General features: G+C 38.5%; 1 protein-coding gene and 1 long non-coding RNA gene across 13 annotated transcripts in view; one reads left to right on the forward strand and one right to left on the reverse strand.

The window, feature by feature from the left end:
• The window catches only part of LOC134205195 (spastin), a 67,567-nt gene that overhangs the window by 38,288 nt on the left and 7,139 nt on the right, over positions 1 to 22,140 (forward strand). For 11 of the 12 annotated variants that reach the window (XM_062680220.1, XM_062680219.1, XM_062680222.1 and 8 more), the window contains 2 exons: positions 12,954 to 13,238; positions 20,108 to 20,346. In XM_062680220.1, coding sequence (XP_062536204.1) covers positions 12,954 to 13,238; positions 20,108 to 20,346 — 524 coding nt within the window. The remainder of the gene's footprint in view (positions 1 to 12,953; positions 13,239 to 20,107; positions 20,347 to 22,140) is intronic. The other variant, XM_062680225.1, reaches the window with a different exon arrangement.
• LOC134205199 (uncharacterized) lies at positions 4,826 to 5,260 on the reverse strand. The gene is made up of 3 exons (XR_009978077.1): positions 5,054 to 5,260; positions 4,926 to 4,996; positions 4,826 to 4,867 (listed from the first exon to the last, which is right to left on the reverse strand). It is a non-coding gene; the product is annotated as an uncharacterized LOC134205199 (long non-coding RNA).

A 22,140-nucleotide genomic window follows, 5' to 3' on the forward strand; every position in this document is an offset into this window, starting at 1 on the left:
CTTGGCCAACCTGAGCGTTCAAATCTCCTATGATGATTTTGACGTCGTGGCTTGGGCAGCTGTCGTACTCACGTTCCAGCTGCGCGTAGAATGCGTCCTTATCATCATCAGTGCTTCCGGAGTGTGGGCTATGAACGTTGATTATGCTGAAGTTGAAGAACCGGCCTTTGATCCTCAACCTGCACATTCTTTCATTGATCGGCCCCCACCCGATCACGCGCCTTTGCATATCGCCCATCACTATGAAAGCTGTTCCCAGCTCGTGTGTGTTGCCGCAGCTCTGGTAGATGGTATGATTACCTCTAAACGTTCGCACCATTGATCCCTTCCAACAAACCTCCTGCAGCGCTACGATGCCGAATCCACGGTCCTTGAGCACATCGGCGAGTATGCGTGTGCTCCCGATGAAGTTGAGAGATTTGCAGTTCCACGAACCGAGTTTCCAATCGCTAGTCCCTTTTCGTTGCAGTGGTCTTCGCCGATGGTTCCGGTCCGTACTCTCTTGTTGATTGTTCGTTGCGTATGTTTTTTTTAAAGGCTGGCTTGCAGAGCCTGACATCAAACCCCTAAATTTCCGGAGGGCCATTCCTCCTTATTTCCGGTGGACCATGGTGCACAGTTTCACTTAGAGTCCCTCGCTGGCACTCGGACGATGATCAGCCGCCCCTAACATGGAGAACAGACGCTGTTGTGAGCCGATCCTGACATGGAGAACAGACGCTCAATAAGATTTGCACCTCCGGAGAGGAGCAAACCCCCCCTTCCCTGTCAGCATACGACCATAGTTCCCACCGGGGTTGGTTACCCGATCTTCCCTAAGGTTGCTCGTATCCCGGCCAGCACCGAGGTAGGGATAGGAGTTGCTGGGTAAGAGGCTAAGGACCGCGAGATGGGGTCTATTTTATTCCTTCAGGTACGCGAAGTACCAATGGTACGCTTTACCCAGCATTTGCCGTGCCAAGAGTGGTCACCCTGTTCTTTTATAGCACGCATCTGCCCAAAATAAGGTAGGAGAGTAAATGCTTCTTCTTTCAAAGCACGAATTTACCCGGAATGAGGCGAAAAGTAATACTTTTATGCCCAGGGAAGTCGAGACAATTTCCAATCCGGAAATTGCCTAGACCCGCACCGGGAATCAAACCCAGCCATTCTCAGCATAGTCTTGCTTTATAGGGGCGCATATTACCGCTAGGCGGTAGTTATTTTGAATATGTTATTTTTGACAGAAAACAATTCTCAAATCAAATTCCACAATTTTCTCAATTTTACTAGTAATTTTAATATGAATAAATGTTGTATAAATCCGTCGGATATAAATACAAAGCAATCCATTTTCATAGGTATACTAGCAGAACACTGCCCCCCAAAACAAATCCGAGATTGTTTGCCCAAAAATAATATTTTGAGGGGACAAAAAAAGGTAATTTTGAGGATTTTCAAAACATTCTTTAACAAATCCGAGGAGTTTTTTTTTATTTTCTCATTTTAATATTTATTTTTTATTATCCACCTTTTAACCTTCCGGAGACCAGTAGGAAATAATTCAAATTAAAAGTTTTGAAACGGTCTAATGAGGTTTTTGCGACGCCGCAATTTTTCATCACAACTCATTGTAACGAAACTGCTCCATTTTCCATACCACTGAACATATATGCATCTCATCGCAAAGCAGAGGAATACATCACCAATCTTGTCGCTTCTTTTTGCTAACATGCGTGCTCACTGCTTAAAAAAATCATAAAAATAGAAAATAAATCAAATTCCTTTTCATTGCTTTGTTTTTGATGGGATGGAAATCGGAGCTATAAGATGAAGTTCCAAACCGTTTCCCTATTTTAATGATTTTTCAACTATCTCCGACGTAAGAGACGAGCCAGCCGAGGCTTGCAAGTCTATCTAATAAAGACTATAATAATAATAACTTTCTCCGAAAAATTTGCAAACTCTTTATATAAACATAGCTGATCTCGAATCGATTAGTGAGAAAAAATGTGAGAAAATCTTGTGAATCGGTCTAATTCATTTTTATATATAGAGAGTAGATATGTGTTAAAAGAGAGCATGAGCATGAGCATGATTGACCGCCCACGGTTGTTCCTCCGTTATTGCCAGGTCAGCTGTAATTACACAGAGAACCAACAGATGATATTTGGGACTAACATCATCCTCAATGTGTAAAAACTGGTAACCAAAAAAAGGCAATACCGACGCCGGCCGTGTCCGAATGCAGGTCAATTGAGGAATGGGTAGGAAAATGTTGACGTGAAACTCGCTTTGATGGAAGCCGACGAGTCATCTGCACTTCCACGAGAAATCACTGGGATTTTGGATATAGGGGGTAGGAATTGTAGCAGGGTTCGTTTTGGTAAACGGTTGCCGTGTGTAACGTGTAGTGATTATGAACGTACAAAGCAGGACGAAACAACGCAGATCTCGAGATCATTTTTTCAAACACGTTTAATAGCGTACTAATTATTAATATTTTTCTATCATACAAGGCAGAACAACATAACGCGGAACTCCTTCTGTACTTTCAAACGCGTTCGATCGTGCACTTCAAATTGTTCATCCATCGCGAGGATAAGCTCAAAGTGAGCGAATGTTCATTTATTCCATGACTAAAACGCCTACAATATTATTTCTTTAACGCGAGAATATGCATCGCTCAAAGTGAATCCTTTTTGTAATATTCATAACGCGTAGAAACAATAAAGAAAAATTATGGAATTGTTTGAGCTATTAATAAAAATGTATTGTGAGGTGAATTTTTATCCAAAAACGACGACGACGACGACTTCTTGAGGAATGCTTCGTATTTCAATATTTTTCCTCCCAGAACGAACAAGCGTGTAATCGACTCAAACGAAGTTTACTTCCCTGCTCAACTATTTAATCACTCGAATGCAATGACTGACCACCGCTACCAGCTTCGCGGTATCTGAGGAGAACTAACCTAGAGCTAAAAACCTTAATAATAAAGATAAAAAAAAGCTTTGCGGCGCCAGCCTATGCGTGCAGCAGAAAATCAACCGTCAGAGATAAATACAACGAAATTCTTAAGAACTAAATTCCCTAAAAAACGATATTCATCTCGAAAAAAAAAAGTTGCACCATATGATTAATTAAAAAAATAAACAACTAAATATGACAATGAATTTTCGTCTATATGGTATTTATACTAACAGTCATATCACTTTATATAAAATACTACGGTGGCATAGTTAACATATCTAACTCACATTGAAAACAATGTTATTGACGACGCGCATCATTAATTCTTGAAAAAAAAAAGTCATAATAGGGCCAGGCCTGAGTCGGCTGAAACTGTATGATTTGGAAGTAGTATGTATAGATAGAATTCATACAATTCATATAATAAATATAGTGAAATTTGTGAGAAGCATGAATTTCAATATAATGTACGATACGATTTTCTATACTTTACCGTTCTAAATGTTTCTTCTTCTTCTTATTGGCATTCCATCTCCAACTGGGACATTGCCGCCTCGCTGCTTAGCGTTCATTCAGCACTCTCACAGTTATTAACCGCGAGGTTTCTAAGCCAAGTTACAATTTTTGCATTCGTATATCATGAGGCTAACACGATGATACTTTTTTGCCTAGGGAAATTTCCAAGCCGAAAACTGCCTAGACCGACACCAGGAATTGAACCCAGCCACCCTCGGCATGGTCTTACTTAACAACCGCGCATCTTACCGCTAGGCTAAAGAGGGCCCCGTTCGAAATTATTATTTCCATATTTGGAAATATTTAGCCTGCTGTACATTAAAACACAAGACACATAGGGACACGGCAGGTATTTCCGTCCATCGTCATAGGGGCTAAAACCAACGAAAGCAACGTACATTTGCTAGAACTCCATTATAGCAGAACGTTTCTCCTGAGCTTACGATTTGGTACGTATGAGTTCTACAAAAAGGCGTCTCTTTTATTGGTTTCCGAGACCATGACGAACAGGCGAAAATACCCGCCGTGTCCCTACTCATGAAATGGCGGGCATTGAGAAGCTTTTAATTAATAGTCAATAACTGAGGAAAAGCCAATAGAATACCACATTGGAAAGCAGGGCAAGCCTCAGTTGGAATGCAGAGCCATTGAAGAAGAAGAAGAAGAAGAAGAAGAGTTTTACTGGTAGCTACTATCAAAAGTCCCCGAAGACACCAAGTGTCTATCGATCATAGACATTATAGGGTATGTTTAAGCTACATATTTATGTATTCTAAACTGGCATTTATTGTTTTGAAGGTGTACCTATATAATAGAATCTGGGACTGATTGTTTGGTAATACTTTCTTTGTTTAAGATGAGCGCTTATCTGGTTACAACACTCGCGGCTCCTATAATTTATTATATCATAAGTATTCACAGAAAATGTTATCGAAAGCATATTGATGTAGAACTTAGAGAAAGTAGATGAAGGTAATGCTATTCGTATTTAGTTCTATTTAGTTGTCAATCGGATGCAAATCATCATTGAAGAAAATAGAACAGAGGGTGTAAAAGGAAACGGCTCACCGGATATAACTGTAATTCACCCAAACATTGGAAACAGCACCTGTTGGTTTTATACCAACGAGACTGAAGGGGTTAAATCCGTAACTATAATTGCCGCAATGAAACACGAGACTGGGTGTTGTTCAACGGCTGAATTATAATTTTCCTGGCAAAGGTAACGTTATACATAATTGTAATAGCATAATTTACTCATAATTCATTTATGTAGTGTAATAATAGATATAAGTTTATGTCATACAATCAGTGCTTTCATAAGATTCATAGTTTGTTCTTAGATTAGTTGACTTACGTTTAGTCCCTTATGTGGTCGTTCGTAGCTTTCTGTCGATTTCTAGTAATTATATTGTAATTAGAGTCGTTTACGATGAAATTGAACTGTTTACCCTTACCGTGATTGTGCGCTTTTTACGTTAGATGGGAATTAGGGTTAGGCTCGAAACAATTTATGTTGGGAATCTAGCTTATAAGTAAATTGATGTAGTATTTCAGTAGTTTCAAATGAATTCAACATTTTTACCTAATATAAACCACTGTAGTAATAAGAACTTCCCAACTTTATAATAATTATTTTTAGTTTAGAATAGAAACAATTGTAATTTAGTTTAGCTTTTAGATTTTAAGGCGACTTCTCGATTTTGTTTATATATCCTTACTTCGCTAATTGACGTTGCCAACTTTTACCTTACCTATAGCAGCTCTTCGTCGGTTGTGTTTGTGGATAAGCTTACTGAATGCATAGATGCGCGCTGGCAGCAAGCTGCCTCCTTGAATTTGTAACCGAAGAGCACTTTTTTAAATGTTTCTGTTCAATTTTCACTAAAACTCACTGATGAAAAAAAAAAAACTCGGAAGACGAAAAAAATGACGTCTACTTCTTATCGCGGTGTACTATGATCTCAGAGAGTAGATATGTGTTAAAAGAGAAGATTTATAATTAAAATAACACAGGTCATTAAACAAATGCGAATCTTATTTTATCTTTTATTTTTTATCACTATCACTAACAATGCCATACCAACTAGAATTTTCACACTCGTTATCAGGTTATGCACTTCCGTTCGGGTATGAAATCGTCTCCAAGACTTACCAATTTGCTTTTGCGTTTCCTCCTTACATTGATTGCCGTGCTTAATCATTGTTGATTGTTTGATATAGCTTTGTTCCGATGTCCGCAATCCATGCAAACGTGCGTACATCAAAGGTTGGAAATGAACATGAATGAAACGCTTTTTGAGAAGCGATGTAAGTCCAATTTCACACAAATCCGAGAAAACAACGTTTTCAAACAAAATGACATTGAATCTTAACTCTTTGATATTAGATCAAAAGTTATAAAAAAATAATTCCTGGATGCACTCGCAGCACAACAACGGATGCACAACAGCAGCCGATGCTTCATATAGTTGCACTTAAAAATGCGTGCATGTTGGACATGTGTGGTTTCTTAAACTAACGGTTCAAATGCTTTCACCATCCTTCAATGATCGGCTTACAATAGTGCGTTTAATAAACTTACAACCAAAGGATGATTGGTTCACTAAATAGATACTTTCTGCTTTACGCCAACAGTATCAGCGTTTGTGAAGGCCAGACAAATTATATAAAATTCAGCGCAAAATCGGCCGCTTAAGTCAATTCTGTATTTGTCTTCGATCAAACTAGTGCGTGATCATATCCATTACCATGAAGAACATATTATTCTTTACTATAATCGTAGTAGTATCGGGACTAGTGTTATGTGAAAATTCTAATTTGGATAGTGATTCCAAATCTTCTCGTGATGTGAGACATATCGGTGGATACCTATATGGCCACAACCCTCATTACGATTTAGGATATTACCCCATACAACCTTATATTCAACCTCTAGGAATTGTGCCTATACCTGTTTACGGAGGTGGAAGACGACATAAGTCAAAAGTATGTAATAAACATCAATGGGTTTTTTTGTTTCATCTTATGCTTATGAAATTTTCGTATTGCGAGTATGGTAGCAAATTGTGAATAAATCGCGTGTAATTTCTTGGTGTTCTTGTGTATAAGATGAACAATGAATAATCCTCTGATACAAATAATGATTAACAAAGGATCATTGTTTTTTTTTTCTAGAAACAGCCTCATGGATTCTTACCTCATTACCCGTTATTATACTGAAAGAATTGGCAATTATTTATAATGGTTCAAATATGTGGCAGTTGCTCAGATCATTACTTAAATTGGAAGATGAGTATCTTGAAATTGTACCTTTTGCACTATAACACTAATAAAATTAAAATGAATATGTAATTTTAATAGTTTGTATGTTTTTATGAGCGAATAATACACATATCCAACAATAGAGGAAACTACAGTGATCGTTCGACACGACACCGCCCCAGCTAGCGAATGCCGTCTGCTTATTTAGGTCTTTTGACAAGCGTTTACATTCTCGTACTTATCGTCTATTTTTGAGAGGTTGCAAATATTTAAACAGGTACCGAAAGCACAATGCTTGACCAATTCTTTCGATGAAACTTGCATTTCCTACAGATTTTTTTATATGCTGAATAAAACCATAGTTTGGTTCCAGAGTTATTCCAGATTCCGTTGGTGACCCTTATCCTCATAAAAGGTCCCACTAACGACATTGAGTCCAAACAGGCTGTGTGACTGCTCAAACTTCATGTTCTCGCTAAATATTGATGAAAATGGGATGTTTACGGTTCCAAGGCAACTCCGAATCATTCCTGTCATGTGGGCCAGAATCCGGAGGAACATATTCTAAACTGGGCATCAACGAGTGGTGTGACGGCTCAAACTCAACCTTAAACAAATGAAGTTTTATGGGCTATTCCAAATCAATTCGGTCATATTGACCAAGATCTGGAGGATCTAAGAGGTGAATATTTTCCTATTTGAACCTTAACAAGTGACAGTCCAAACATTATGATTTTGCTAAAAAAAAATGGTGTTCACAGTTCCAACACCAATTCGGATAAATTCGGTCATATAGGCATCGATCGGGAAGGCCGATATGTGGTGATCATTTCCTAAGCTGGGTGTAAAAAAATCGTGAGTCGGCTTAAGGTTTCAAGGCTACTCTAGATTCATTCGGCCAAATTAGACAGGATCCGCAGCACCTAAGAGGACATTCCCTAAGGGGTCATCCACAAAGTACGTCACGCTCCTAGGAGGGAGGGGGGGGGTTCCGAGCAGCGTGACGACTCTTACAAAAATGTTAGAGTTTTAATACAAAAAGTGTGACGAAGGGGGGAGGGTGGGTTAAAAATTGCCGATTTTTGCGTGACGTACTTTATGGATCTTCCCTAAGGTGGGATTGCTCGAACTTGCAAAATTTAGCTAAATAAAGATAAAAATGGGGTAGCGAGTCACTTTTTAGTGACTTGGTCACTATTTTAGGTTTAGTCACTAAAAAGTCACTATTTGCATCCAAAAGTAATTATTTTTAGGAAAATGGACACTAAAGTCACAATTTTTGTATCGCTGATTATAAATCAGATCAGGAGTCAACTTGTACCTACTGTTATTATCAACCCAAGAATGTTAACGATCATTAAGTAATTTGCGTTCGATCATTTAGTAGTTTGTCAATAACACATTCCAGAAGCTGAATTTCAAAATATGTTGTATGGTGGACTTCTAGTGCGAAGGTTTTTCTACAACTTTGCCTAATGGTTCATTATTAGAATTCAACTAATAACGGAGTTAGAGCGCTAGTTGCAGTAACTTGAACTAAATGATTGGAATTTTGTTATCATTTAGTCTAAGTTACTGAAACCAACTGATAATCAACCAAATCAAAAGTAAATCTGCTAGCAATATATAATATATTAATATACAATAAAAAGCCCTAAGTGTATTGTGAAAATTACTTCCGATTCTGATCAACTATGACCTTCTTCTTCTTCTTCTTCTTTGCAAATGGAAGTTGTTAAAATGCGAAGTGGTGACATCGTGTACAGAGTACAGAATTGAGGACTATTAGAACAAGTTTTTTTTATTTTACCAAAAACAATTAGCCAAAATCCACAAGATGATTAAAATCGTGAAAACAGATTGAGCTGCATCACATGACAACCGGTGTCGAGCGAGGTTTCTCTATGTCAGGGAGACTGCTCGATAACCGAAAGTACATTAAAGTCGGTTATCGTTTATGATTGTTTAATCCGCCTTGCGATCCTTCGGGATCCAAGAATAGTCTTGGAAAAGTAAAGCGAAAAGCTCTCCATTGGTCCACTGGGTGTTGTGTAAATGTCCTGTCCGTTGCCTCATGCTAAATATTAAGTGTTCAGTCTATGCGACCTCTGGTCGAAGATGGTGATTCTGTCTTTTTTTGACATAAACTACGTCTAAGGGGAAGACTCAGATACAGGGTGTAAAACGGAAATTTCCAAATTCGAGACCGTCACGAAATTAGGATAGATTCCAAACGCTAACAGCGTATTTATCTTTCGATGGATTTTCGACATTTGCTCACAGAGAACAGACGTTCATCTTCATTCGCGTGCTTGTGTGAAAGTTTGTACTGGTCATTTTAAAGTATGTCGTTATGCCCCCGTTGCGCGGTGCTAGTGTGCTGATAAATATGGTTAAAATTTGCCGTGTTTTACTTTTTAGCGCTAATGTTCATTCCGAATTGCTCCTAGGCTCGCTCCTAGGTGGCAGCACTACATTGTTTATGAAGTGTATGCCTACGCCATCACTTAGTGAAATTGAGTTTTTATGTCGGGCAGCCTGCGTTGGCGGCGCTGAGGTGCGATTTAAATCTTTACACACGTTTTTAATGAAATTTTGTTCGAGCATCCATGTCTGTTCTCTGTGATTTGCTTATCAATCGATTCGGAAACTCTCCAGCAATTTGTCAATTCTATTGATACTATTGATTATCAACGTTAAACTACTGAAAATTTTATTTCTTTCCAAACCGAAAAATCATAAATCCCCAACACGGACATCAGATTGCAGTAAGGTACGGGCCTTTTGATCCACTGCTTCTTTTTTCCTGTGTATAAAAAGACCCGTGTTTCGCGTGCGTGCGTCATTTTCATTCTGGATGTCACGGAGAACGGAGCAGGGTGGTTCCAACGATAACGCCTGTGGTTTGGTCTATGGTGGTAAAAACTCAAAATCTCAAAACTCATGGACGATTCTAATCAAGCGTGAGTTGAAACGCATCTAACTCAGCACCTTAAAACTTATGGATGGGTTGAATCATCGTATGTTTTCTTGTGTTAAAAACAGTGAATTAACGATTCTCGCATAAAATATTAGACTCTTTCATGTATAAGCAATACATTTCCCCCAAATTAATTTCGAATGCGTTTTAAACCAAAATGATAATTTGGCAAATGAGTGGAATGATGCGTTTTAGCATTAAAATTCAAGCGTGATGCATTCCTTCAAAATCGCAGGCGATTTCGTTCGCACGGGAAGGCTCGTTGATTGATATTTAGGAGTGATGATGCGGATGAAATTTTTCGTTAGGTGGTGGTGGCGGTCGTGACAATAGCAGTACATCTTTACATCCGTGTTCCCAACAGCATCTTTGAATCTGGCAATCAACGCCGTGCTGTTGATGAGGCACATAAGTGGAAATAAATCGGTTCCTTTCAGAACCGTTAGGGAGGAAGGTTAAGTTAAAATATTTTTTTGACGTAAACTACGTCTAAGGGGAAGAATCAGATACAGGGTGTAAAACGGAAATTTCCAAATTCGAGACCGTCATGAAATTAGTATAGATTTTAAACACTAATAGCGTCTTTCTCTTTTGATGGATTTTCAATCACCATCGGTGGGAACGAAGAGCGTGCGTCAGAAGAAGACGCTGCAAAAATGTATGGAAATGGATGGAAATTAAACCTGAAACAAGTAGGGGAAACCGCCAAATGTTGAACGGCTAATTCCTTCGCCTATTGTTGAACTCCCATAGGAAATGCACGTGCGTTCAACAATAGACAAAGAAATTAGCCGTTCACATTTGGCGAACTTCCCTAGCAGTCTATCTACTAAAATTATAAACTTGAGGGGAAATTTCACTGGTATTGATGCTATCCATGCGAATAAGTTTTTGTAGCGTCCCATCGGTGAGAATAAGATTTCCGGTAGGAGCTCCGTCGATGCCGATGGTGGGACCGTGATCTGCTTTTCGCGAAATCTCGTACGAAATGGCTCGCGCGCGCCGAAAAGCTGTTTTTTTGTAATCAATCAAGTTAAACCTGTAGCCACGCCCCTTTGGTGTGCGTTTCGGTTACACAATATTTGCAGTCATACCAGACAACATTTTAACCGCAAACGCGCGCGTGAGAGAGCAAAACCGCCGGTAGTGGTCCAAGTAACATCTGTATGGTCGTCGGTGGTGATTGAGAAAAATGTTTGTTCTGAAAACAGTTTAAGATAATTTTTAGTTGAAATTCGCTATTGTGTCATGTATACAATCAAATGTTCATATGATATTACGATTCTTATTGCACTAAGAGGTTTTACGTAGTTTACGTCGAGCTGACGTGTCTTGTACACAACCCTTCTGATTTTTTCTAGTGATTTTTCAAGAGCACGAATTGAGAGAACTACAACGCCCATGGGGATGATACATCCGTAGATCATTTGTAGTTATGCTAAACAATCGACTTTAATTTCAGCATTGTACGAAAACTATTACGCTAGATTTGAACTTTCGATAATAGGAATAGATAACCGTGTGGTGAATTTAAAATTCATGTACATCGCTAGATATCGACAGAAACTAACCATGTACTAAGAAACAAGTCTTCTTCTTCTTATTGGCATTACATCCCCACATTGGGACAGAGCCGCCTCGCAGCTTAGTGTTAATAAGCACTTCCACAGTTATTAACTGCGAGGTTTCTAAGCCAGGTTACCATTTTTGCATTCGTATATCATGAGGCTAGCACGATGATACTTTTATGCCCAGGGAAGTCGAGACAGTTTCCAATCCGAAAATTGCCTAGACCGGCACCGGGAATCGAACCCAGCCACCCTCAGCATGGTCTTGCTTTGTAGCCGCGCGTCTTGCCGCACGGCTAAGGAGGGCCCCTTACTAAGAAACAAGTAATTTGGTTGTAATGCGCTCGAGTAGTGAACGTTGTGAACGGGAATAGGGGGTGCTGCCCAAATGGTTCTCTACCTATGTGTGCACGTCAGTGCTGCGAATTCTCAGTATCAGTGAGGGAGATTTGTAGGATACAGATACCATTGCCTCACACTCACTTCCTAGCAATGAAAACTGAAAATTGTTAGCAGCAACAATCATGGATAAAGTAAGACCTCTTTTCTTAGCGCACACGCAGCCCGCAGTAACATTCCATTCACTTCACTCACTGTTGCGCAGAAGAGAGGGCTTCATTTAATTGCATGGTGAAAATTATCACTTGAAAGAAAAAGACAGGAAATTTGTTTAAGAGCTGAGTCAGCCAAGGGCTGAAAACCTCTCAAATAAAGACAAAAAAAGAAAATTTGTGCCGAATGATCATCGGCTCCATCCCACTGTTAGCAAACCATATTCTAGTTTATTCCTGTTTTGTCTTTCTGACTGAAAGGCATCATTATATGCAGAGAGAAGCAGAGAAAAATACAAAACAAAAGAATCACACTCAACAAGTGCGGTCGATAAATTACACCACTGGTACACGTTAAATGTACCTGAAAATCAGGTAGAAACAACGTTCAGACTATTTTGAGTGTACTGTCATTAGGCAGAAAGCAGATGAACTTACTTACTTACTTATGGGTCCTGGTACACCTCCGGTGGTACAAAGGGCCGACTTGAAAGATCTCCATCCTGAGCGTTGCCCGGCTATCGCTTTAACCTGTTGCCAGGTTAGATTTCGGTTGACTTCTTTTAGCAGATGAAGGGACGCAAAAAACAAGCTGTGAAATTTTGTTTTTAAGTTTCCGAAATCTTTAAAAATCACACTTCTGATAGATTCCTTAAGGATATTTGAGACAATGTCTTGAATAGTTTAAAGGTTCTCCACCCATATACACGCGACGCGACAATTGCTACGCGGTTCTATCGCTTGGCGACTGCGATTCTGTCGCCGTTGGTATGGAAGCGTAAAAGGAACATTGTCTGCAGCGACCCAACGGAACATTGTCAGCGGCGATGGAATCGCTTACGTCTGGGGGAGCCTTAAAGGTAAAATAACGTTCATGTCTCAACGCCCATCTATGTAGATATGTCGCAAATTAATCGATTAATCGGGATTTCACGACATCTCTACGCCCAAATAGCGTCTTTTCAATTCAAGGAATTAATTTTTATAGTTATTTTTTATTTAATTGTATGAATTAGTTTATGTTTTTTGTTCACCCCATATATGTTTTTCCTAATATTTATTTTTTTTATAATTATACTCATTTTTTTGTTTGTGTTTTTTCATTACCCTGTTTTATCTTAGAATGCATGCTAGAAGCTAACAATTTAGAGATTAGCGAAGCGCACAAACTGAAACGGTCCAACACGTTTACTGTGAGCGTCAATCCTCATCCTTCGTATCATAATCATGTGACGACTCCTATCACCGTTACGAAAGATGAAACACATCATAAACATGCACAATTCAAAGCTCCATCGGCAGTTAGCAAGTCCCGAACAAGGCAACAGGAAAATCGGTTGATGATGCTGAATGAGAACCCTATATCAACTACCTCGAAAAACAAACACGTGTCCCTTCATGCAGACGGTAAGATATACATAATTAACACTAAGCATATACATAATTAATATAACTGTGAATAAACTTAGTATGTTACCATATACATGAAAATTGAAGACTAACAAATCTCGCACTTAGAATCATAGGATATTATATTTCGTTTCTCAACTAATAATTTCGAAACTCAACTGTTTCAAAAGCTGCAGCCGTGATTGATGCTTTAATAGCAAGATGCAGTCGTCCTTTATTACACAAAACAATCGAATTTTCAGCAAACTACAGCGAGTCGCTACAATAATAAAACATCGAAAAAGAGAAATCGATCAAAGCAGTTATGTCCCTATCACAGAGAAACAGACGTCTCACTCAACACATGTTACATCGTTCACCTTTTTAACGGTTGATTTATTTTTTTGTAGGTGGTCAATCGGCCACCGATGGCGCTTCCATCGATTTTGCTTGTGTTTGACGTTTGCGCACTACCGCCATCTGGTTGCCGCTTGGCCACACACAGTGATTTTAGTATTGGGCGGCAATGTATCCGTGACGATGATTTTGATTGCATTTTGTTCTAAGTGAAACGTCTGTTTCTCTGTGTCCCTATGATTCTAAGCTAATATGGAAATGTTTATCTGTCTCATGTCTCTGATTTACTAACAAAGCAAATAACGTTATGAATGTAAGTGAATGATTAGCAGTGTTTATTGGTTAACAGTAGCAACACTAAACACTGTTAGAGATGTCGCAAATCAATCGAATACTTCGATTAATCGTTGTGATAATCGATTAATTTTGAATCGATTACTTCCCATCGATTAATAGATTCAATAATCGACAAGAATCAAGATTATTCGACTAGTTACTAATCTATTAATCGGGCATTTACGACAACTCTTAGTTGTCAATTACTCCGATTAATCGATTCATCGTTGCGATAATCGATTAATTTTGAATCGATTACTACTCAACGATGAATCGATTCAATAATCGTCAAGAAGAGAGTAATCGATTAATCGAGATTTTACGACATCTCTAAACACTGTCAAATTGAACGCAAAATGAACTTTTGTTCGAGAAGACGACCCGCTCAAATGTCAAAATCCATCGGGTGAGTGAATTTAATGAACCGCTGCACACGTCTATGAGATCATGGAAGTCGTACCTAGAGATGTCGTAAAATCCTGAATAATCGATTAGTAATTAATCGATTACTCTCGTCTTATCGAGTATTAAATCGATTAATCGTTGGGTAGTAGTCGATTCAAAATTTATCGATTATCACAGCGATTAATCGATTAATCGAAGTAATCTTTTAATTTGCGACATCCTAAAGATGTTGTTAAATCCAGATCAATCGATTACTCTCGATTCTTCTCGATTATTGAATCGATTAATCATTTGGTAGTAATCGATTCAAAATTAATCGATTATCACAACGTTGAATCGATTAATCAAAGTAATCGATTAATTTGCGACATCTCTAAGTACCGGAGTGACCATATATATCCCGGGTAGAAAGAAATATCAAAGGAATAGCTAATTTTACCATTATTATATGAATAACAGCCAGCATAGGGCTGCAAGCCTCTTTAATAAAAAAAAGAATAACAAAATCTGATGTTAGTTTCCCGGCAACATATGTTATTATATTATACTAACTAACTACTAACATCCCACCTACCACAAAAGTTCAACTCAATGGACGCAGTGGTTCTACGCCCCAACCAAAAAAAAACTACTAACAGCTTTGTTAGAGACATGATGCAGGATGTTGTTAAAATATCTAAATTTCTATCAAAAATTACACTACTCAGATTCGTCTGCCTTATAAAGGGTTAAAATCCAAAGTGCTGACATCGTGTACAGAGTACAGAATTGAGGAGTACCAGGGTCGAAAAAAATAACTTAGAAAATGAAAACCGCATGAGCTGCATTATACGACAACGCGGGGGAAATAATATAATATTTTATTATTAGCATTGCGTTCTAACATTCTAACAGACTGCTGCAAAAGACTTTAAGTTCTAAATGCTGCTTCGTCCAAAAGCTTTTGAGATTTTGATTGTAGTCTAGAACCTATGTGGCCATGCTCCATGAAAATAACGAAAAGCTCACATATAGGGAAAAAATATAAAAATATTTCAACATGGTTTATTGATCATTTATCCATTTTTATCTAAATAATGTTCATATGCCTAATGGTTTCTCTACCTTCTCGCATTAATAGTCAAACAACACCAACAGCCTGTTCGCTCTAACAGTCTTTTGCTGTAAAAAGGCAAGCTAGGACTTCATTTTCAATAAACCTTGAGCTTCATTGACTGCCCGTAGTTGCTACTCCATTATTATCAGATCATCTGTTCTAGCACAGTGAACAACAGATGTTTTGATTGGACTAGCACTCATGTTCGATGCAGAAGTACTGGTGATATCATTTGTTAGGTCACACTGGCGCCTATTACGTCAGAATGCAAGTAAATTTAGGGAAGGGGAAGAATTGATGATCCATTCACTCGACCACTGCAAGCCGAATATTCCTCTGCACTTGCCACTAGTTCATGCGGAATTTTATAGAATTTTTTGGGTGAGGTTGACGGGCAGAGGTTCGTCTTGGTTCACGAGTTGCCAGTGTGGTAGGAGAAAGCAATTGATGGGATTCTAATTAGATATAGGAAACTAGCTTTCCGTTCATTTTCAATTCTAGCAGTTACTGCTAGAATAGTCAACTTGAAGGTGTAGAAAAGAAATGGAAAAGGTATGAAAGTCCATTTTCTGTTCTAGCGATTACTAGAACATGAGAAATATATAAAGAATGAATACAAAGTAGGAGGAATGAGACGAGCCTGTAATTGAACCCACAACCTCCTGCATATGAGGCAGAAGCGATGACCATATGACTACTAAGCTCGTCAAAACTTTATTTTCAGTAAACCTATCTTCTAACCCCAGATAGATTAATCCACCTTGGCGATAGTGATACCTTTCTAGCACATAATTTGAAAAACAAAAAAGGCATCAGAAAGGCAAAAACTTCAATTTAGGAGGATAAATCCCACCATTTCCATCAATAGCATAGCATAGCATAGCATATGTGATTGTACAAATCGTGGGTAGCTATACAATGCTCAATTGAGCAATCTACTGTATATTGTCGCAAATTGGTACTTGGGATTAGTACCTTTTCCTATACAGTAGCAGTTGTATACCTGGCCACGTCCTTACAATCACGGAAGGAAGGGAAGGAATGTTAGTTCAAAATCTGCTAGTGAAGATGCAAGGAACTCATACTACCTTCATAGATGTCTCGGGAAGGAAAATTTGTGTTAGTGGAAATAAATCCCACCATTTCCATCAATTCACATATATTTGCGTTCATTTGAATGCATTGCACCAATTGATGAAAAAAAAATTCGATGTTTCAAAGGAACGATTTCCTAAAAGGAACCCTTGGTAAAAAAACAATGTTTTTCAATATCTTCGGAAGCGAAAAACAAAGCCGTGTTCCGCGTCGAATGCAACTTGTTGGGAGCAAATCGGATAATGCTTAATACCAAAAAGTGTGTCTCCCATTTTTGTGCATACACATACACAGACATTACCTCAATTCGTTAAGCTGATTCGATTGGTATACAACACTATGGGTCTCTAAGCTTTCTATCAGAAGTTCGGTTTTGGACCGGTCCAATAGCCTTTCCATATACTTAGTATTATAATACGAGAAATTATAATATGTTTGAGAAAGGCAAAATGGGCCCTTTACTGTTCTGTACTCGATACTGTCGAAAGATCTTATATTTTTGCAGTACCTTTGGCACATCTTTCTAATGCGTACCTTCTTAGCTGAACTGTCTTTTTCTTTAATTTCAAATAGATTGCGAAATAAAGATAGGAAACTTGAACAGTTTAGTATGTCAAAAATGAATCATATTGCAGTATTAAACGACATTTAAATGTGTAGGAATCTTCTCAGAATATTGTAAAAGCAGTAAGCATTGCTGATAAAAATTTAGAAAAAAAGTATTCAAAGTTCTTACGACTTTCCGAAATTCAGCTTCAAATTCAAGTGTTATTAGCAAATCTGATATTTTGACATAAATAATTAAGAATTAATTAACATTCTGGAATATAAATTCAATATAAATTTGAAAGAATATAAATTTGGAGAAATTCCCGGTAACTTGATCAAATTCCCGGGTTTTCCCGGCTTTTTCCCGGTGATTTAAAATTCCCGTGTTTTTCCCGGTTTTCCCGGATTCCCGGGTGAGTGGCCACCCTGTATTTATAGAAGCTTTAAAATTTTCCTTGGCATGCCATGTCGAGTTCGAAATCTTTTTATTTAAATGTTATATTTTTATTTAAATGCTAGCTTCTGGCTGATCCAACCTTCCTCTATATCCAACTACGTGGTACTTATGATGGTTTCGCTAAGTCGATGGCCTCTAGCTAAGTTCCATCCTCTACCTCATAGCTTCCCAAAGTTGGGGGGTCGCGACCCCCTTCCATAAGATTTACACAAGCTGGGGGGTCGCGACCACCACTTTGGGGAACTAGTCTACCTAGTTACAGTGAAGATACAGGGGTTAGACAAAAAGGTTGAGATAGGCAAAATTTTGTCGAAGTTCAAATCAGCATGACTTTGCGTAGAATGATCCGATTTCGATGAAACCGAAACCTTCGGACACGGAAACTCTGCTAGTATAGTGTCCCCATGCAAAACCTCAGATTGGACCTTGGCCACCGGAGATGTTCCGGGTTTTCCGAGGGTATGTTAAAAATGCATTTTTTCTTCGGCTTGTCGTTTTATCTGACGTTTACTGCCATCATGTTTTACACTCTTCCTGGAAACTAGAACTAATATGCTGACCAATGCTGGCTGCAGATCGAAAATTCGTTTGGTATACGCAAAGATATGGCCATTTTCGTAAAATCGGTACGGGGTTGGCCTCACACCCTGAACAAATGCCACTTTCGCAGAGCACCCGGAACCTGTTACAAATTAGCCAGAGAGTCTTACAGTCACCATAATGTATCTTTAATAAAGATCCTATATTAATCGGCTTGGGAAAACATGAATTTTGACACCCATATATGCAAAGTTTCAGACGGTGCCATAACCGGTTCCTCCTGGAAGGCCCTTGGATCCTGCTATAAAGGTGGCCGTTGACACTATCATTCTGGAAATGTTTCTGCAATTATCGTCTTGCAAAGCCATGAAGATAGATACCCATATTTGCATTATTCCGATCTGTTATCATTTCATTATGTTCTCGGAACCGTTTTTACGGGAATGGCCATATCTCTGCGTAGTTTTGATGGATTCTCGATCTACAGCCACCATTAGCCGGCATATTAGTTCTAGTTTTTGGGGAGAGCATAAAATATGACGAAAGTAAACGTCACATAAAATGACAAGCAGTGGAAAAAATGCATCTTGAACATACCTTCGGAAAACCCGGAACATCTACGGTGGCCAAGGACCAACCTTAGGTTTTGCAAGGGGGCAGTATACTAGAAAAGCGTCTGGTTCTGATGGCCCTGATTTTATCAAAATCGGATTATTCTACGCAAAGTTATGATGATTTGAATTTCGACATAATTTTACCTATCTCAACCTTTTTGTCTAACCCCTGTACATGTTTTTGATTACATGCTAGATAAGGATTTAAAAAAAAACACCGCTACAATACTTATGCAACTTGTACTATACTACATGAAAACGCCACTATTTGGTTACTTTTTCTGTAACTGAAAGTCGCTATTTAGTCACTTTTTTCGTCATAATTTTGTCACTATTTTGAACAGCATCCATTGCTACCAGCCCTGTTACAGCTTTAAAGCTTTTTCGAACTACATACAAGGAAAATCATCTTCATACAAAGAATCTTCAATCAGAACTTTTTTTTAGTTTCTACGGTGGTCATTTAGAATTTTAAACTCCATCGATTTATTTTCCATCAAATAACACAATCTATTTTTAACTAATTTCACCTTGAAAAAACATTCTAACGATTACTTTGAATTTGGTTGATAAATCTTTGTCAGAATCTAAGTCATACTTTTGCAATCTCCTTAGACAACATCATTTCGAAAGTATGAATACTAATCGTCTTTCATGATACTTTTGCAACTTTTGAAAATCTCATCGTGAGCAATATAAAATCCACGATGCCCAGAAAATTTCTTGAGAATCTTGTGTAATTTGCACATTTTAGAAAAAGGTTTGAGAAATCTTAGTACACCCGGTTCTTTTTTTACACGGGTGAGTTTTAGTTAATTACGACCTTTAGCGTTGATGAAACTATGAGTTAACCCCATGAAAAAATTCACAAAAAATCAAAGAAAATTCAGGTGGTATTTAAAAAGATGTGGAGAATCAGGTTAACCGGGAAATTGAAGAATACCAACCGTGTAAAAAAAATATTGGGTGTACAGTTGCCGTTCAACTGCAACGTTCGATAACTGCAACGCATTCTGATACTTAAAGACTTTGTTCATGGGTTGTGGATTACAGATCCTTAGCGTTTTGGTAACTCCTGGTCGATGAGCACCACGGCTCCATAGGAGGTTCAGGTACCAGACAAAAAATATCTGCAACGTACAGTTTTCAGGGTCCAGAGAAATTTCGCACTTTTAGGTGGACTTTCAGACCACTCACCTTAGTCGGCGAACTTGGTTTGCTCCTCTACTAATGAATTCCTTTCGTTTCCTCGATGACTTTAAAAACGGGCCGGCCGTATCCGATGCCATAATTGGTGGTCAGATGTGGTCAATCTACTCAAGCTTTTGCTATTTTCTTCGACACTCAGGATTTGATCTTGTACAAATAATCTTCGTATCATACCTAATCAAACTTTTATCATACCTAAATTAAACCATACTCATATTTCTCTTTTCAGCATCCGGAAAAAAATTAACAGTCGGCTACAAACGTCCGGGCAATCTCGGTGTGATGAACAAATCCCAAACATTGCCACGCAGCATGGGTGGTACAAGAACTACCCCGACTGGTACAAGTGGTGCTGGCTTGAGCGGTGGTTTCATAGGAGGAAATGGGTCTGGCGGTGGAACAAGTGGCATGCCGAAAATTGTACCAAAACCAGCAGCAACACCGCCCGCTATTCGACGACAATTTTCGGTACGTTTTGTTACCTGAATGTGAGCATATTGGTAGTGCATTTGGGGTCGTACACGTATTCCACGCAAAAGATTTATTATTTATAATGATGCGTAAGAAAACGACAAACCCTCCTGCCTCATAAGGGCTTGTAAGATTTCTTCCACGCAAAAGATTTATTATTTATAATGATGCGTAAGAAAACGACAAACCCTCCTGCCTCATAAGGGCTTGTGTGATATGTGTACAGACCCTTTGCAAATGTCGATGATTTAATTCTTTGACTATTTTGATTTTCTTTTGATAATATGCTGTTTCGGTGTTTTTGTTTCATTAATAATTTTATTTATTACTAGCAGACCCGACGAACTTCGTTTCGCCTAAAATTGATTTATTCTCTGATTAGTTCTCGAGTTATGCAGAAATCTATGCATATGTACAACATGTGATAGATTTAGTTCGGAAAAGGCATTGGAGGGTACCGTGCACGCACCATACTTTGCGCAGTTAAGGAAATGCAAAATTTAATCAACTCGTACAACTTACAGAAAGCAGCTATCCGCCTGAAACAGTTTCCATGCTGTAGTATTATTATCATATTATTGTTTAAGAACTAAATTTGGTACAAAAATTGGAAATAAATAATAAATTGAACTTCAAAGGAGACCCCTTATTATATGCCTAACTTTGCGCACATAACTTGGAAAATTTGTAACACGGAGCAAGCGTCTATCATAAATTTTTTCATCCAAATTTTATTTTTTCATCTAATACTACTATTACAAATCATGTTCATTCCATTTGCAGGCATATATGGGCATATTTGAGACAATGAGGATGCCCGGCATTATTTTCTTATGATTCGACATACTTAGTATGTTTTCTCGTCTGTTGGTGTATGTACAGCCTTATTTAATTACATTGACCACAGCTAACAAAAGTTCTTTTTTGCGCAAACCCTTTTTTGATGAGGTACCGTGCTGTGCCCTTATTCCGTTCACCTAAGACAATGCGCTATGTCTAAAAGCTCTAAAACAGTGATCCCCAAAGCGCGGCCCGCGGGCCGCATGCGGCCCTCCAAGCCTTTTCCTGCGGCCCGCGAAGGTTTTCCGAGAATACACTTAATGTGGCCCATTGATAAGCTTTATATGACAGCAAAAACATTTTATCATTCCCAATATCTCGGTGTACTCCCCAACAAACAATTTTAGCTGAATAGGCTAGTTTTTCAGCTGAAAATGACTATTTTTGGTCAAAGAAGCGAATTACTGACCTTCAATGTTTGTTGAGTCGGGAACCTGTCAACTTCACATCAATATGTTGTTGAAGCACGATTTCTACTTCGTGAATAGTTATTATCATTATGATTCATTTGATTCATAAAATGCATAACTTCATACATGGATGATGTGTAGGCCGACAGCAAATATACTTCGGTGCAGTGGTGCGAATTCTCAATCTCAGTGACTGAAATTTGTTGGATATTGATATTTACCATTCCCTCTTCACACTCACTTCCTAGCAGTGAAAACTGAAAATGGTTAGCAGCAACAATCAAAGATAAAGTAAACAAAAGACCTCTCTTATCATTGCACACGCAGCCCGCACTGACAGTCTATTCAGTTCACTCGCTGATGTGTGAATGCGACGGCCCTATCCAGTTTTCCGCGAACGGTAATGGCCGCCACCGTGCCTGCGGGTTAGTCTCTGATTTGACGTTTCTGGAGGTCAACTGCACCCACCATTCGAGCATTTTGATCAATGTGGTATATAAGAAGGCTTGAATTCACTGAATCAGCACCTTCTTATATACCA

This window comes from Armigeres subalbatus, chromosome 1 (assembly GCF_024139115.2).
Source record: "Armigeres subalbatus isolate Guangzhou_Male chromosome 1, GZ_Asu_2, whole genome shotgun sequence".
Lineage (NCBI taxonomy): Eukaryota > Metazoa > Arthropoda > Insecta > Diptera > Culicidae > Armigeres > Armigeres subalbatus.